General features: G+C 45.7%; 1 protein-coding gene across 1 annotated transcript in view; it reads left to right on the forward strand.

The window, feature by feature from the left end:
- The first annotated feature begins 187 nt into the window (after nucleotides 1-187).
- LOC146191225 (SWI/SNF-related matrix-associated actin-dependent regulator of chromatin subfamily A member 5-like) overlaps nucleotides 188-16,027 on the forward strand; it is a 30,217-nt gene continuing 14,377 nt past the window's right edge. The window contains exons 1-11 of the mRNA XM_084601718.1: nucleotides 188-433; nucleotides 1,074-1,139; nucleotides 1,233-1,405; nucleotides 2,461-2,662; nucleotides 3,378-3,557; nucleotides 5,920-6,075; nucleotides 6,292-6,423; nucleotides 6,709-7,024; nucleotides 8,589-8,800; nucleotides 9,450-9,735; nucleotides 10,899-11,167. Coding sequence (XP_084457844.1) covers nucleotides 356-433; nucleotides 1,074-1,139; nucleotides 1,233-1,405; nucleotides 2,461-2,662; nucleotides 3,378-3,557; nucleotides 5,920-6,075; nucleotides 6,292-6,423; nucleotides 6,709-7,024; nucleotides 8,589-8,800; nucleotides 9,450-9,735; nucleotides 10,899-11,167 — 2,070 coding nt within the window. The 5' untranslated portion in view covers nucleotides 188-355. The remainder of the gene's footprint in view (nucleotides 434-1,073; nucleotides 1,140-1,232; nucleotides 1,406-2,460; nucleotides 2,663-3,377; nucleotides 3,558-5,919; nucleotides 6,076-6,291; nucleotides 6,424-6,708; nucleotides 7,025-8,588; nucleotides 8,801-9,449; nucleotides 9,736-10,898; nucleotides 11,168-16,027) is intronic.

Genomic DNA, 16,027 nt, shown 5'->3' on the forward strand with positions numbered 1-16,027 from the left:
TCGCAGTAACGCCACTCCACGTACCCGAGAAAAACCGACTGTCCCGCAACAAGTAGCACACCGGCCCATGATTCTTAGCGCGCCCATGGTGGCTGAAGTGCAGCGCCCTCAGCTTTCCCTCTAGTTAGTGTAAGGAAGTGTAAGGAACTCTATGTTTGACGATGGCGACGGTGGCGACGTCTGTCGCATTTTAAGTCAGCATCGCCAAGCCGGCCGAGCTGCCGAGCTCTTTGCTGTAGCGAGGTTAAGGTTGGCATTATTTTGCCGGGAAGTCTTCCACATGCTTTGCAGCGCGATCTGAGCTATCTAATTGTCGAGGAAAGCGTTTGGTAGAGTATTGGTGAACGGCAAAAACATGCTGGAACAAAATCCAGAGTTTGCGGAAACCATGGCTGAAGAAGAGAGAGAAAGCCCGGAGAGTACGAAGGAATCTGTAAGTGGCACAATGACCATGCACAGCTTCGACTCGGAGCCTGTCAGACGTCCCCATTGATTCATTGACGATATATTTACTTTAATTTACTAAGCGATCGCAGCTTAGCAGTGTCGGGACAGCTTTGTTCCGAGGCCTTTGTGGCTTTAGCTTGTGTTTTGGCGCTGCCGGGCCTCGTTCTTAATGTCTTCCGTGAGTATTGGCGGGCTTGGATCCAGCAGCGGTAGATCGCGAAGACTTCTTTTTTAAAGTCATTGATGAAACATCGATTTTCCATGCTGCCTCTTGCGTCATATTAGCGCTGAGCCGCGGAAGCTAGTTTGTGTTGTTAGTGCTGGGCAGTCCGCTGGAGCTGCCCTGTAACGACTTATCTGCAAGGCCGCCAACGTTTTGGCGGTCTTCGGTTACTTCGGTGTAGCCGGCATCTATGACTTGCCGCGTGCATTTCGTAAAATTGAAGAAGATCGGCCGCTTTTGGTTTCTGATTGCATCTCTTGTGGATCAGGCCTTCAAGCATTAGACGACGCGAAGCTAGCTGACTGTGACGATTCGGCAAGGACGCTTCGCTTGACGTGACTTAGGACTCGTCGCGCCGTTTTGCGTGCGTTTTCTTTAAGCGCGCGATCTCCTTATGCCGCAGACGCCTGATGAAGAGGAGGGCCTGGCCGGTGAAAAGAGGGATGACACAGACTACGATAGTAAACTGGTAAGAAGTTCAACAGTTGTTCGGTGCTTCCGCGCTGGCGATTACTTTCGGAAGTTACCGTCAGTGTGTGCTTATCGAATCCTTTCCTCTTAGGATCTGGACAGGGGCAATCGTTTTGACTACCTGCTACAGCAGACAGAAATCTTTGCTCATTTTATGACCACAAGCAGCGCGGCGAAAGGAGTTACTTCGCCTCTCAAGCTGAAACCAGGTCGGCCGAAGTTGAAGAAGAATGATGAGAAAGCTAAACTTGCTGCGATGGGAGAGTGAGTATATATAACTCGTTTTCGTGAGTGCTCTGTGTGCTTGTCATGTGTATTCTTTACAGTGCTGGCTTGAAATGCTGCAGCTGTTTTTTTTTTTTTTATTGGAAAGTTACTTTTGATGCTTTACTGTACGACAGAGCGCGATTGCAAATCGCGAGATAAGAGATTGCCTGCAGTTGCTACTGGTTCACTAACAACGAGAAGACTGCTTTGTCTGTTTACGAGGGCATTTCAGCCGTACTTCCTGTTGGTGCTTATTAAGCTATTATAATGTCCATCAGTGGTTTATTCTGTTGCTTACACCCTGTGCTGTTTGTCAAGACTGGACCAAATTAAAACAACAAAAGCTGTTCCAAAATATTCAAGCCAGTTGATGGCTACCATATTCGTTCAAGAATAGTCAGTGTCCTTTCAGTTTAACTAATGCCTTCATAATGGTCTTTTCTTGAAGATAACTAAAAATGCAAGGTGAGGCTACCTGTACAAAAGGTTTCCCCGACTGTGTCGTTAAATACTATTTTTCACTGTCATTGTGGCAAAAAATCACCAAAACGCTGTGATATTGAAGCTGACTTCTGTGCCTACTAGAATGAATTATAAGGAAATTATTAATTGGTTTGCACTCGGGGGGGGGGGGGGGGGGGGGGGGGGGGCAAAAGTGGCATTACATGGAACGAAGTCATTGTGTTAAACTCTTTATGCCCATCAGAAGCAAATAGTTAAGCTTTCTTTCATTTTCTGTCAGCGTTTTCTAAGATCACTTCATGGAATGAAGTCATTGTGTTAAACTCTTTATGCCCATCAGAAGCAAGTAGTTAAGCTTTCTTTCATTTCTGTCAGCGTTTTCTAAGATCACTTCATTTGCATTTGTAACCTCAGGGTAGTCTGCGTGTGGGGATTGCCCATTTAGGATCTGATAATTTCTGGTGCTGCATTGTTCATCACAATGCAGAACCAGAAGTCATCAGATTCTTGTAACCAACTAGCCTGCCCGCAAGTTCTACTAAGTTACTGTTGGAGCAGTTCTTTAATTGGCTTGTCTGGTTTTGTTGTAGTCTGCGACATCGCATGACAGAACAGGAAGAAGACGAGGAGTTGTTGTCAGATAGCCGGCGGAAAGAAATCACAGTGACCCGATTTGAGACCTCGCCGACTTACATCAAGGGGGGCGAACTTCGAGATTACCAGATCCGTGGCCTCAACTGGATGATCTCTCTGTACGAGCATGGTATCAATGGCATCCTTGCTGATGAAATGGTGAGACTTGCTCCTTGAATAATGATGTAATAAAATCCTCTACAGCAGGCACGTGTTGTAAAAGCAGAATGCAGGGCTAGCTGGTGTTTCTAATCGGAGGACATTAGTGCCAGTGTGATAACATGTGATAGTATGAATGCTAGTGATGTTTTCTTTAAAGAAATATTCCCTATGAGAAATTATAAGTGGCTTTTTAGTATTCTTGAGCTGAAGTAGCCAATTGAACTTGTTTTGAGAAATTTGTTTTAACTGAAAAAAAAAAAAAAAAAAATGTGTGGTGAATAAAAATGTTAGAGCCAGTGATTGATCTATGCTCAGCAATGAATTTGTCACTGACCTTGTGTGCTGGTGAGGAGTGCGGTGGCTTCCAAGCATTCAGGATTGGAGAAAATGCAACTGCCTTTTGTCGAACCTTTCTTGCTTTGAAGGCAATCATATAGGGAACCAAGTATCAATGGAAGGGCCTAGTGGCTGTTGTCCTTGATCTGATGGTGGTTGTCAAGATGACATAAAAAATGTTCAGTGAATTGCACATTGTCTTTGTGGAAATTGTGAAGCAGCAAGGCAACGAAGTAAGGAGAGAATTTGTAAAATACAGCTTAGTAATGTAATTTGTAATGGCAGCTACCCTCACGAGAACTAGTTTGCAGTTGTGTTTTGTGCCATATTAGCATGCCGAGCTGGGCTCACTGTGCTATTCCTGCATTTTGCACAGGGTCTTGGAAAGACATTGCAGACCATCTCTCTGCTGGGTTACATGAAGCACTACCGTAACATCAATGGACCGCACATGGTGATTGTGCCAAAATCTACACTGGCCAACTGGATGAGTGAGTTCCAGAGGTGGTGCCCATCGCTGCGCGCTGTCTGCCTCATCGGAGACCAGAATGCCAGGGTGGGTTTCTGCGCTTCACAGTGACTGCAAAGCTTTGACAGTTTGCTAGTGAACCTGTTATGGCACGTTTGGCTCATGGATTTCAGACCTTAGTTCAACGGATTTTAGTTTGTGTTGAAGGACTTCATATGATTGATGTGTATTGTAGTTTCCTACTGGACCAGTGGTTCTCGGCCATAGATGTGTTGGGGACCCTTTGCACACAGATGAGAGTGACTGCGGGTGGGGTGGTACGGTTTGGTGCATTTTATTGCTACGTGGCTACTTTGCAAAGAATGGTAAAAAAAAAAAAAAAAAAAAAAAAAAAATGCCACGTCACTTCAATCTAGGTAGCTTGTCAATACATGTTGTGGTCACACTTAAAGGATATCTGCATTACTGAGAACTCTGCGACATTGAAGGATTCAAATGTGCATAGGCTGTAGGTAATGCATGAAAACAGCTTTGTAGTGAAAGCTACTCTACCCTACCCTTGAGCATTTCGTCGGTGCCTGAAAGAGCGCTAACTCGGGTCTCTCTTTTAATGTGGGAGGGTGGCATTAGAGTCAGCCTGCCATGACATTTGAATTACGTTACTCCTGTGCCACACAGGCACTTCATACGGCTTAGTTAAAGTAGGGCATTATGTGTGGGCTGGTAGCCTATGCTATCGCGTCATACCCTTAAAGGCGAAGCTTAAGTATAAACCATACTTTTGTAGCGAAAGGTACACCGCGCTACCCTTGAGCATTTCGCCAGTGCCTGAAAGAATGTTCCGTTGCCTAGCAACCGGTTTCGCCGCTGTTGCAGAGGAACAACGACATTAAGAAAAACCGAGTGGAGCAGGAAAGCGTATGCCGGCATCGCATGTGCCCGGCATAAAAGTGGATTCTGCCTAGAACGCTGGTGAACTTTGATGCATTCAGCGTAATGCTGATTGTGTTCGATGCAACGCTCGGCGGCTCGCTGCCAAAGCTTTCTCTCCACATTCGGTTCAGTAGTGTTGAACCCCTCTAAATTTTGTGCTCGCACTCAAATTGCTGATGCAATCGACACTTAACAGATTAGCTTCTCTTCACTGCACCGGAGGACTGCGAAGGAGCATGGTGCCTTCCCCCACGCCCTGCGGTGCTTTTCCTCATGCCGCCAAACAACATTTCGTGGGCTTTGCTTTCGGTAGCGTTTCTTTTCCTGCTTCAAACCAAGCAGGAAATGTACTTATACACTCGGTGTCATCATCATGAGCCTCCTACTCATCACTGTGCAGTGCGGAGAAGCCTGATAGCCATTGTGGTTTTAATTGCTAATTGCGCTGCTGTTTCAAATGCTAGCGCCAGAATATTTTGCATGCTTAAACTGCAAGCTATATTCATTTGACCCCTTGAAATTCTAAATCTAAAACTGGTGCACTTTTCTTTTAAACATAGTTGCATATCAGCATGCACATTAATCTGTTTCCGTATTTGCTTTTCAAATATGCAAGCTTTAAAAAAGCATGATTGCATTCATACACCGTAGGAAACTGCAACGAAAGCTTTACAGTTGAAACATTTCTGCAGTCCTCAGCCAGAATGCTTCAAAGCTTACAGGGGTGAATGTTGCCTTCATCGCAGAGTTTTCCTGAAGTGTGTGTGTGACTCTGGGCTACTTTACTTCTGTCAGTCATCATGGAACGGCAGCGCTTTCAGATCAGTGATCAGCGGCGGTTGTGAAATGGCATCCCGCGACTTCCGGAATCGCAAAGCTTGACAAACTACGACGGAAATTACGAGGCTGCGGGCCTCGGAATATGCTGCTTCGTGCTCGGGACCTAACGTAGGTCAGCTGGCTGAACCTGCATGGCACAGCTACCAATGCCAGCAAAAGTTGGAATATGTGATATCGGCGCGGTTCAGGTGTCTACAGAGACAAGTGTGACAGATACTGCGCTTTTCCCTTCCTGTGAACCAATTAATAATAATAATGCTGAGCACTGTAGAAGAGGAAAGCTGGTGACTGAGACCAACCAAAACTATTGTGTGCGGATTGCTGCCGCAGTTCCTGGAACTGGGAGTGAGTCTAGGCTCAAGCTGGCTTTCAAGTTCCCCTCTCCCCGCTTTTTCCTTGCTGGCATGGGTTCTGCAGATCTGCAAAAACGGCTTCGCAGACCCCTATTTGAGAACCACCGCAATTGAATTACTTGAGGACAATTTATCATCAAATGGCTGAGAAGACTGAAGTAGTCTAGCTCATTGGAAACTATGAGTGAAAGTAGTACCTATACTGCAAGAGAAAAAAAGAAAGTGCTTCAGTGATGAATTTCAGTGGTCATTGCAAAGCGCTGAATGCACTTTGTGGCGAAGCTTGTTCAGGGCCTTTTTAATTGTGGTGGGGGTTCTTGCAGGCGGCACTCATTCGAGACACGCTGATGCCTGGTGAGTGGGACGTTTGTGTCACCTCTTATGAGATGGTCATCCGTGAAAAGGCTGTCCTGAAGAAGTTCAACTGGCGCTACTTGGTCATTGACGAGGCTCACCGCATCAAAAATGAAAAATCCAAGGTAAGTTTATGCCATGGCAATTGCATAGAAGCGTATGTCTTACTGAAAAATCCAGTGTACATTTGTATACTGCCTGCATTATTTAAGTGAATGTGGATTTGTTTCTATGGAGTCTGTGCTTTGGTTTCTTGTTCAGGCGCTTGTTGCTTTCTTGGGGTGTGGCTGCTATTGTTTTAGGAAATTCACCTTGCTGGTTATACCTTGTGAACTGTGCAGCTTTCAGAGATTGTCCGGGAGTTCAAGACCACTAACCGCCTGCTCCTGACTGGCACCCCATTGCAAAACAACTTGCACGAGCTGTGGGCACTGCTGAACTTTCTTCTTCCTGATGTCTTCAACTCATCTGAGGTATTCATTTTTTTATTGATTTGTAGTCGGTATTAGTTAGTGTGATTTGATTTCTAGTGGCTTCTTTTTAATTGTTTGATGGTTGTCATAAGTTGGTGTGGGTATTTGTGACCTTTGGCATGAAGAACAGTAGTTGAGTGCACTTTTAGCAAACCTGTTCATCACATGACATTTAGGTGAATTTTGAAATTTTCGTATTTTGTGGAAGCGATTTTTTTTTTCCGTGACGCATCCCTTGCCTGGGTAATAAACGCGCCGTGATGACATTGTGCCGTTATGGTGCAGGACTTCGATGCTTGGTTCAATACGAACAACTGTCTGGGCGACAACCATCTTGTGGAGCGGCTGCACGCAGTGCTGCGTCCGTTTCTACTGCGTCGCCTCAAGTCCGAGGTGGAGAAGAAGTTGCCGCCCAAGAAAGAAGTGAAGGTATACGTCGGCCTGTCCAAGATGCAGCGCGAGTGGTACACCAAGTGTCTGCTGAAGGACATTGACGTTGTCAACGGAGCAGGGAAAGTGGACAAGATGCGGCTGCTCAACATCCTCATGCAGCTGCGCAAATGTTGCAACCACCCATATCTCTTCGATGGTGCTGAACCTGGTAAGTTTGAACATTGCAATAGTATAGTAGCAATTAGTAGTGTGCAAATACAGTAGCCGGCCGATTTTTCGTGCTCCAATAATTCGGACTCGTGTGATATTGTAGACTTCATGCACGGACAGTCACATGCCTCATAAGAATGTGTACATTTTTGTGACTCATACTTTCGACTCTGTAGAGTCCAAAAGTTTGATTTCTTTGGACTAAAATTGGTGCCGTCAATACTGTGGAGATTGTTTTTCGGTGGAAGGTTCGTTCTTACAGTATTACATAGGTGCGAGCAGGCATAGTCGCAACCAACTGGTTTTGCGCAACTGTGAAAGGCGTCATCTTGCATTTAAGCAGTCATTCAGATGGACTAGCTTGGCTCTTTGTTCGTTGCCATTTGAGGCAGTGGCAATAATGGTACACTCTTAGTTGTCATTATGGTGGCCTACCAAAAGTGTGCAACCAGACTGAAATTGAAACATGAGCACTGTCCGCCACGGCTTAAACGACGATGACGCCCATGGGGAAGAGTGGCGGAAAAGGACTGTTGTACAGTCTCGGAGGTTCACATTCCACTCGCTTCTTTTCCCTTCAGTTCCACCTTCCGGCCTTTGCTTCTGTCATTACCCATAGACAAATCAATGTCGACGTTCTGACAGCTTCACCAGCGGTATTAGATCATGCTAGCGCGTGGAAGCAGATCAAAGTCTTAAGTTCACGGATTTTTCAGGCTGTTCTATTTGGACCATTTTTTTGGGTGTCTCCATGTCCGAAAAATCGGTTGGAGACTGTATTAGAATTTCCGAATACGAATTGAATATGCATATGGAAAAGCTACTCGTTAATTTGGCCTTTAAGAGGCCATAAAAAAAAAATCTTTTAATTAACCAAATTATCGAATGGGTGCGAAACTACCGAAAACTGTTTGCATCACAGTAATTTTATACGAACGCCACATATATATAATATGATTTGAGAGGAAACTCAAGTGAGCACGATGTTTTCCCGGTTTCATCAATTGCTTCACTTTGCACACACTGTTTGGAAGCAGAGCAATGTGGTAGCAGTGATTTTTGTCCACAAAACAGCCCCATCATGTTTTGAGAATGCTTCATGGCGCAGTCCACGAAAACAAGCAGTGTGGGGGAAACTGCTCGTGACGAGCGCTCAGCTTTAGCATACTGTAAGCATACTGTGCAAATGCATGCAAGGGATATCTGTGTAGGCATTAGAACAGTGTGACGCCATCCTACAGTAAAAATAGGGATGCCTGCCAAGCAGTGTCTGAAACAGTGTGGCATGAAGTCCAGGAAAGAGAAACCGAAACTATGCGACTGAGGTATTCGATCGCCCTGTGCTTGCATAATGTGCAGACAGTGTGTGAGCACTACTTTTTTATGCAATTCAAACTTCAGATGTAAGCTTCATGATGAGTTTGTGCAAGCCTACTCGTGCAATTTTTGACGGGCCACAAAGGAATAGTTTTATACAAACTGAAAAGGCGTACCTGCCAATTGCTTAAGTTGATTCGATTTCGTATTGAAACTTTGGTTGGCCAATTTTTCTTTCTTTGCAGGACCACCCTACACGACGGATGAGCACATAGTCTACAACTGTGGCAAGATGGTGATTCTGGACAAACTCCTGCCCAAGCTCAAGGCCCAAGGCTCTCGCGTGCTCATCTTCTCACAAATGACACGCATGCTTGACATCTTGGAGGACTATTGCCTTTGGCGACGCTACGGCTACTGCCGTCTCGATGGCCAGACACCTCACGAAGAGCGAACAGTCAGTCCTCCTTGTGTCTTCCTTCTCTCTTTTTCTTCTTTGCTTGCTCTTGTAGCTCTTTCACTTGTTCCTTTTCAGTAGCTTCTAAACACTTGTGCCCGTAATGTTAACAGCACAGTTTGCTTCACGCGGAATAGCCTGTGTTACAGTTTTTGTCAGCTGCACTTATAGATTTCAGTGTTAATCTTCTGTGCTCATAGAAGGAATATTTTCTGATGCTTACTGCAAAGGTGTGAGTACTGCTGTGGGGTTGAAAATTATGGACTTCAAATTTAGAAACCGCGAAATCGTGAAATGGGGTTAATGCACTTAACTGGAGCCTCTGACTTAAAGTGTTCCTTTACTGTATGTGTATTTGACTACTGACTTGGCTAACTGTGACCAGAACTTGCACTCTCAAAGGACTACATTTTTGCTAACACTGCAACAATCTAAAATACCTTTCGTCAAGAAAGAAAAGAGAGAGGACACTTAAAAAAAAAAAAAAAAGATAGGGAAAGGCACCTAACCACTGCTCAAACAATAGACAGAAAAGTCAAAGGTAAAGCTAAGAAATTAATTCATGCTTGCTAAAACTCGGTAAGTGGCCAATGTATGATGTATTCGTCTGTGCTGACGGTGTTCCTGCTTTGTGCTCTTGTCTCGACAGCTGTCCATCAACGAGTTCAACAAGCCCAACAGTGAAAAGTTCCTGTTCATGCTTTCAACTCGTGCGGGTGGCTTGGGTATCAACCTGGCAACTGCCGATGTTGTTGTCCTGTTCGACTCGGACTGGAACCCTCAGGTCGACCTGCAGGCCATGGACCGAGCCCACCGCATTGGGCAGACAAAGGCAGTGCGTGTGTTCCGTCTGATCACGGAAAACACTGTTGAGGAGCGTATTGTGGAGAGGGCTGAGGTCAAACTGCGCCTTGACACTGTCGTCATCCAGCAAGGTAAGCCTTCTTTTCTAACTTTCATTGTACTTATGTTCAAGTGACAGCATTCTTGCACCGAATTCAGGACAGATTGCTGGACTTGTGGACTTCTGCATGAAAATCAATGCATTTTGGTGGCAGTGCTGCTGACAAACACAATCGGCACTTGTAGCGATGGCTGTAGATCAGAACCACCCCGATTCCTTTCTTTGTTGCTTGGTGTTAATCAGTTTAGTTAGCGTTTAATAAAATCGCATAGGTATTGCTGCATGTTATTATGCTGCTAGGATATCTTGGGCCATCATTGATACATCTCCAGATCATACGTTCAAAATCACAGGCAGTAAAAATTTTATATGTACACTAGTTTTTTGTTGGTTAATATTTTACCAGGTAACAATTTCCTTGCTGCTACATTCAAACTTTTTATAACAAATAGTGGTCGTATATTATGTTACTGACCAATCGCACATGTCAAAACCGGAATGGCGCACATCTCTGATCACTTCAAATCTAATCATGCCTGTAACAGAGCAACGAAAGCAGGATTTGATGGGGCGCGGTGTGTAATAAGGGTGGGGTACGGGGTGCTTTCCTAGAACGGCGCGGAAGTGTCAGTTTACACTGAAGTTAGGGGGGTGGGGCACTTGCTCGGAATTTTACTGGACTTGCTTTGAGTACAACATACTTTGGCGATTCCAAGTGCTCTGCCTTCAAACTGCTCTCCATGCACTTTGTGCGACTCGTAATCACGGAGTCAGCGTTGTGCTGTGCGTTGCTGCATACTGACCCTTGTGCGTATGCTGCAATAAGTGATCGCTAAGGCTGTGATGTGGTGCTCTGCACGAAAGTCATATCATCTTGCCGTATTGCCGAGATTCTATTGTAAATAGCACTTCCTCACCAGGAAAAGTATGTAATAGTTCTGCCTTGAATAGCACTCAGCTGTGTGATGAAAACTTGGAAGCTAACAAAAGGCTTAAACTTAAAAACAGCACAGTCAATGAATGGGTTGTGGAACAAATTCGAGTTAATGGCACTCTAGCTGGAGACAAGAAGAGGAAGATGGGCATGGGTAAATAATATAATGCAATGATGTCTCATTGGGTTAATGGAGTGGCTGAGGACCAATGTTAGAGGCCTTTTTTCTGCATAGATGTAACTGGAATGAACAATTGCAGGTCGCCTGGTGGATGCCCAGTCCAAGATGGGCAAGGAGGAGATGCTGGGCATGATCAGGCACGGCGCTGACCACATCTTTGCCTCCAAGGAGAGTGAGATCACGGATGAGGACATTGATGCCATTTTGGAGAAAGGCGAGCGCAAGACGGAGGAGCTTAAGACTAAGCTTGAGTCACTCGGCGAAAGTTCTCTTCGGAACTTCACCCTGGATACTCCGCAAGAGTCCGTCTACAAGTTTGAGGGGGAGGACTACCGAGAGAAGCAGAAGGTGAGGTGATCAGCTCGTTTATGTTGTAATTAGGTTTGATGAGCTGTGGTATGAAATTGCGCAATTCGTGCATACAATGTAGCCTGAACTCATGAGGAACTCATAAAATTGGTTGTGCTACACTGACAAGATGCTGCATTGCATGCATGTTGCCTTTTTTTTTTTTTTAACGTTGCTCAATTCGTAAAATTCAGCTTATTTACAGGAATTAAATGTAATTAAAGGCAAGTGTAAAGAAACCAAAGCGATGTTCTCATGCTGTATATACATTAAAGCGCTAACAGCATGAGGCGACAGTTCGCGGCGACATGCCGCGCGACGGGCTGAGGGTCGCCAAAGCACTGTCGCTTGATTTCTGGGTTTTTAGAAAATTTCGCGTGTCGCCCGGAAGCAGCTCGCGAGGCAGCCAATCGCAGAGGGCTTTAGGGTGCTAAACTTCCGTTCTGGCTTTTTTTTTTTCTTTTTATTGCGTGTGAAGTTTGTTTTCCTAGTCCGGTTTGGGAGAAGAACCTGGTGCCTTCACGCGCTCACTTCGCTTGATCTGTGTACAGTCGTGCCTCGTTAGTATGTACACTTTGGTTTCCGACCAAAACTGTCCATAAAGCGAGTCATCCATAATAACGAGTCATGAATAAAAACAAAAAGAATTTTGAGAAAAGAGAATTGTAATTAACGACTGCTTTTGTACATAACGGTGCGCACTGGACTCAAAATTTTACAGAACACCGGCAATTTTGAGTGCATTATCCTTGTCATTGTTGTCTTCGAAAAATTTTAGTGCAGTCTGAAGCGACTCGCTTACCATGACACCCGTGATGTTGGGCTTTGTGTTGGTCAAACTTTCGAGCACGAACTCCTCACTGGCCGACGAATCAGCGTCTGATTCTCTACTCACCGCCACTTCCAAAATGGCCTCTTCACTGAGCAATGTAGCCGCTAAGCAGCTGCTTGAGAGTCTCCTGAGGCGAGGAAACAGCTGAGCTGTCGATACTAGTCCCTCGCAGCTTGGATTGAATGAGATGGCTTTTGCCGCTTATATTCACAGATTTCTTCGCGCCTGCGTTCAGCTCTATTCTTTTGCGTTTAACTCCCGCCATGCCAAAAGCCAGACTCAAGTTGAGGGTTACAGGCTCCTGATGCTGTGCACTTTTTTGCCTAGTTAACCTTTCTGCCTTTTTGTTCTTCTGATTCTTTCTTTTTTTGCCTTGTACTGTTTCTGTAAGGAAGCAAGGGAGTCAAGTTGGCAAGCTGCTATGCAGAGGGTTATCGAACATTCCATCTTCTTGGCGCCGTTTTTATGTGTTCCCATAAAACAAACACTGCAAGCTGAAGTACAATTTAGAACGATGGCTAGCCGACTACGAAGAGCTCAGACCTTGTCAAGGCCGCATCGTTGACTCAAAGCGAAGCCAACATACGGACCGCCTAGTGTGCATAGTTTGGCAGTTCGGCAGCGCAACAGGGACGAAAACCAGGAGCATGAGAGGAAAGCGCGTCCAGGATGGGACGCCCGGTCCCGGTTGCCTGTTCGTACGTCGCTTTTCTTTTGTTGCTCTACTTTGTGAGTATGTCTTAACTCTCACCGAAAAGCGTTAACGGCTTCATGGAACACACATTGCGCTTTGGGAAAGAAAACTTCAGTTCCCACCGCCACTGTAGGCACTTGTCTTTCTTCCTGTCATTTCTTTTTTACGCTTTTACCGGCCTCTCTGTTCACATTCAGCAGAATTTATTGCAATCACAGGTTGCTGTTTTCCCGACTGCAGCGGCACTTCCGCTGCAACCAGAAATCTCCTGGTTCCCCCCTTTCGGGGTCTTTCTTACGCTGACCCTCGATTTGCTGTGTACGTTCTTCTCCGCTCTTGCGCTCCCCCTCCCTTAGAACGGCGACACGCCCGCTTTGGTTCTGTGCAACCCCATAGGACTCGTTCAGGCATCCCGCCGTATCGGCTGTCGCGTAGGTTCGCGGGCGGCGCTCCCTTCTTTAACTTGCGTTCGGACTCCCCTGCTTTTTTTTCAAGCACTGTCCATATTAATGAGACAAAAATACATGGGCCCAAGTGGGGCGCGTGCATTCTTCCCCTGTCCATTGTCCGGACAGCGAGTTTCCATATTAAAGAGGCATAAATACATTGAAGAGGTTTCGTCTCCAGAAAAACTGTCCATAATTCGGGTCGTCCATATTAACGGGGCACGACTGTATATACGAGTGCATCGAGATAATTCAGTAAAAGCTTGGAAGAGTAATAAAAGAAAGAAAAAGGTTAGCGTGGCTAGATATTGTCTTCTTCTTCCCTGTCCATTGTCCGGACAGCGAGTTTCCATATTAAGGGGGGACACCCCTCTTAAAACTTTTTTCCTTATTTATGGGTGGATCTGACTGAAACTTGCACCATTAATGTACTTTTGCATGCTGATTTCAAATATCTGATTAGTTTTCTTGTAGATGAAATAGCTTTCAAAATATTACCTAATTCATGTTCTTCGTTTGGAGGTGAGTTAATTACTAAACACTTTATGGCATGAGGAGAATAGCCCTGCCAGAGTGATCTAGAAGGATCATAGAGTGCCGCTAGTCATGAATTAACGTGGTAGAAGAATTTGAACCAAAGTTACAATAAGTCAAACTTTTATGAATAAAAGCCCAGGTTGGCACCTAAGATTGATAATTAATTCTGTAAATGTTGCCGCATAATAACTGTACATATTTTTGTCCTACGGCACTGTCGAAGGTTTTCTCTTTCTAACAAGACAAGAATGAGAGCTATAGCACAAATAGACTAAGAGATATCTCTCCAAAATTGCAGCACCCTCAAAATTGCAGTTTTGAGAAAACGAGGAAAAACACTTCACAGCATGTAGGTGTAAATTATGTCAATGATTGATATGTCAACAAGATCAGAAACAGGTGGAAAGTGATCTGAAGCGAAAATTAATGGCCTATGCCAATTTGAGCCAAAGTTACGCAATAGGAAACACTTGAAAGGAAAATTCCATTTGGGTACCGAAGACAACATAACCTTCTCAGCAAATTTTCTTTTGTCGTCACTGCATTTACCTTGGTTTCATGAGACTCGCAGGATTCCCTTTCTAGAAAAAAATTTTTTAAAGCAATAGCAAGAACAGGACCAGAGATATTGATCTTTAAAAAATGCAACACTACCAAAATTGGGGGATTGTCGGAAGCACTCAAGCCTCACGGCATTTAATCAGGAAGGGCAACCTCAAAGACCTCATGCTATTAAAATGCACCAGGAGCATAGTCGGGGTGCATGCTGTCGCGGTGTTTTCTTTTTTCTGTTTTAGCAACGCCAAGCGAAGCCGCCCGCTTCTTTGCAGAACGTACGCTACGGTGCAAGTCCTTTTCTTCAGCTCTCCTGGACCCAGTTGCTGTCACATTTGTACTGCATTCTTGCAGAATTGCTGCTGCTGTATGCTTGCAGCCGGCATTGAAGCGCAGCACAGCTTCTGCTGTGGCTGCTTCCACAGCAAACAGTGATGAGTGCCGCTCTTTGTGGATCAAGGTCCAGATGACCGAGTGGAAGCTTTCGTTCGAGTTCTGGGTCTTCCCCCGAATGCACCTCTGCAGCAGGCTCTTCTCTGATAAACGACTATAAACAGGCAAAAGAGCAACAGCCACATCTCTTGGCAGACTGTAATTGTGCTTTGGTGCAGGCTCCTCTTTTGCCTTTGCAGCGTTGTGGCGGCACCATGACTTCTCACCGGTAGGACACAAACTGTGTTTGGGGCAGTCATCAGTAGATGTGATGTGGTAATATGTCGCCATCACAGCTCGCTGCATGGCATCCACATCACCTACATTTGATCGAAGCGCTCGGCCATAATATATTGCCAGCTTGTCAACTAGATCAGCTGTCAGCCTTCCTCTGCCGCCAAGACTTTGCTTCCCTGCACCCTTGTGTCTCTGCAAGAGGTTGCGCAAAGCTGCTCCCATACGCTTGTGCACGTGATTTATGCAGTCCTCTTTGACTATTTCAATGTAGCCATAGATTGCAGCATCTTTAAGAGCACTGAACGTGCGACTGTCCCCATCGCATAGCATGGTTGTGTAGCGCATGTTGTGGCGCTGCAGAGATCTTTCAAACAGAATTTTGCCAGCCTCTACTTCCATTTGACCAGCCTTGGAGTTGGTGTTTTTTTGGCACTGGTGGCGTGATTTCCAAAGTTCGTAGCCGTCAGTGTTTGGCTTGGGACCAATTTCGCAGCCCAGACAAAAGTTTGACAACACCACATAATCAAGCACGTAACCAGTGAAGAGTTTCACCACGGCACCGACGCCTATATGTGATGAGTGTCCGCGCGTCATCCATGTGCCGTCGTAGCACACGGCAATGTTCCCCCTATGCCCAAAACACAAGTCATCGTAGACCTTCGCCACTGCCTGCGCGGCTTGTGCCATAGCGGTCGTGGCGGCTCGGGTAGCAGCGGGTTGCAGTGTGTTCTTCAGATGCCGTTGAAACGTCTTGTTGTGCATCCCGCGCCGCGACAACCCCATCGCCGAAAAGATATCGTTCATTGCTGTCTGGCCGTTACCGGTCGACAGCATTGCTCGACTAGCCAGAATATTCAGCTCAAAAGGATTGCACCTTTTCTCGCCGTCAACCCTCCGCGAGTTCCACTCGGCCGCAATCTCACCGCAGTTGTCGCACAGCACGATCAGTTTTACGGCGAGGCCATAGCTCCGGTCGCTGGTAATTAAACGCACGCATCCACGACACGTTTTGCACCGCACGGCATCCAGAAGGATATTCACAATGCTGAGGTCAATTACCGCATAGGAGGCTGTTCCGTCCGCATCTGACTCTGCGGACGCACCACTTGCATCGGCGAACAGCGCGG

Source organism: Amblyomma maculatum, chromosome 4 (genome assembly GCF_055883805.1).
Source record: "Amblyomma maculatum isolate TAMU_Amacu chromosome 4, ASM5588380v1, whole genome shotgun sequence".
Lineage (NCBI taxonomy): Eukaryota > Metazoa > Arthropoda > Arachnida > Ixodida > Ixodidae > Amblyomma > Amblyomma maculatum.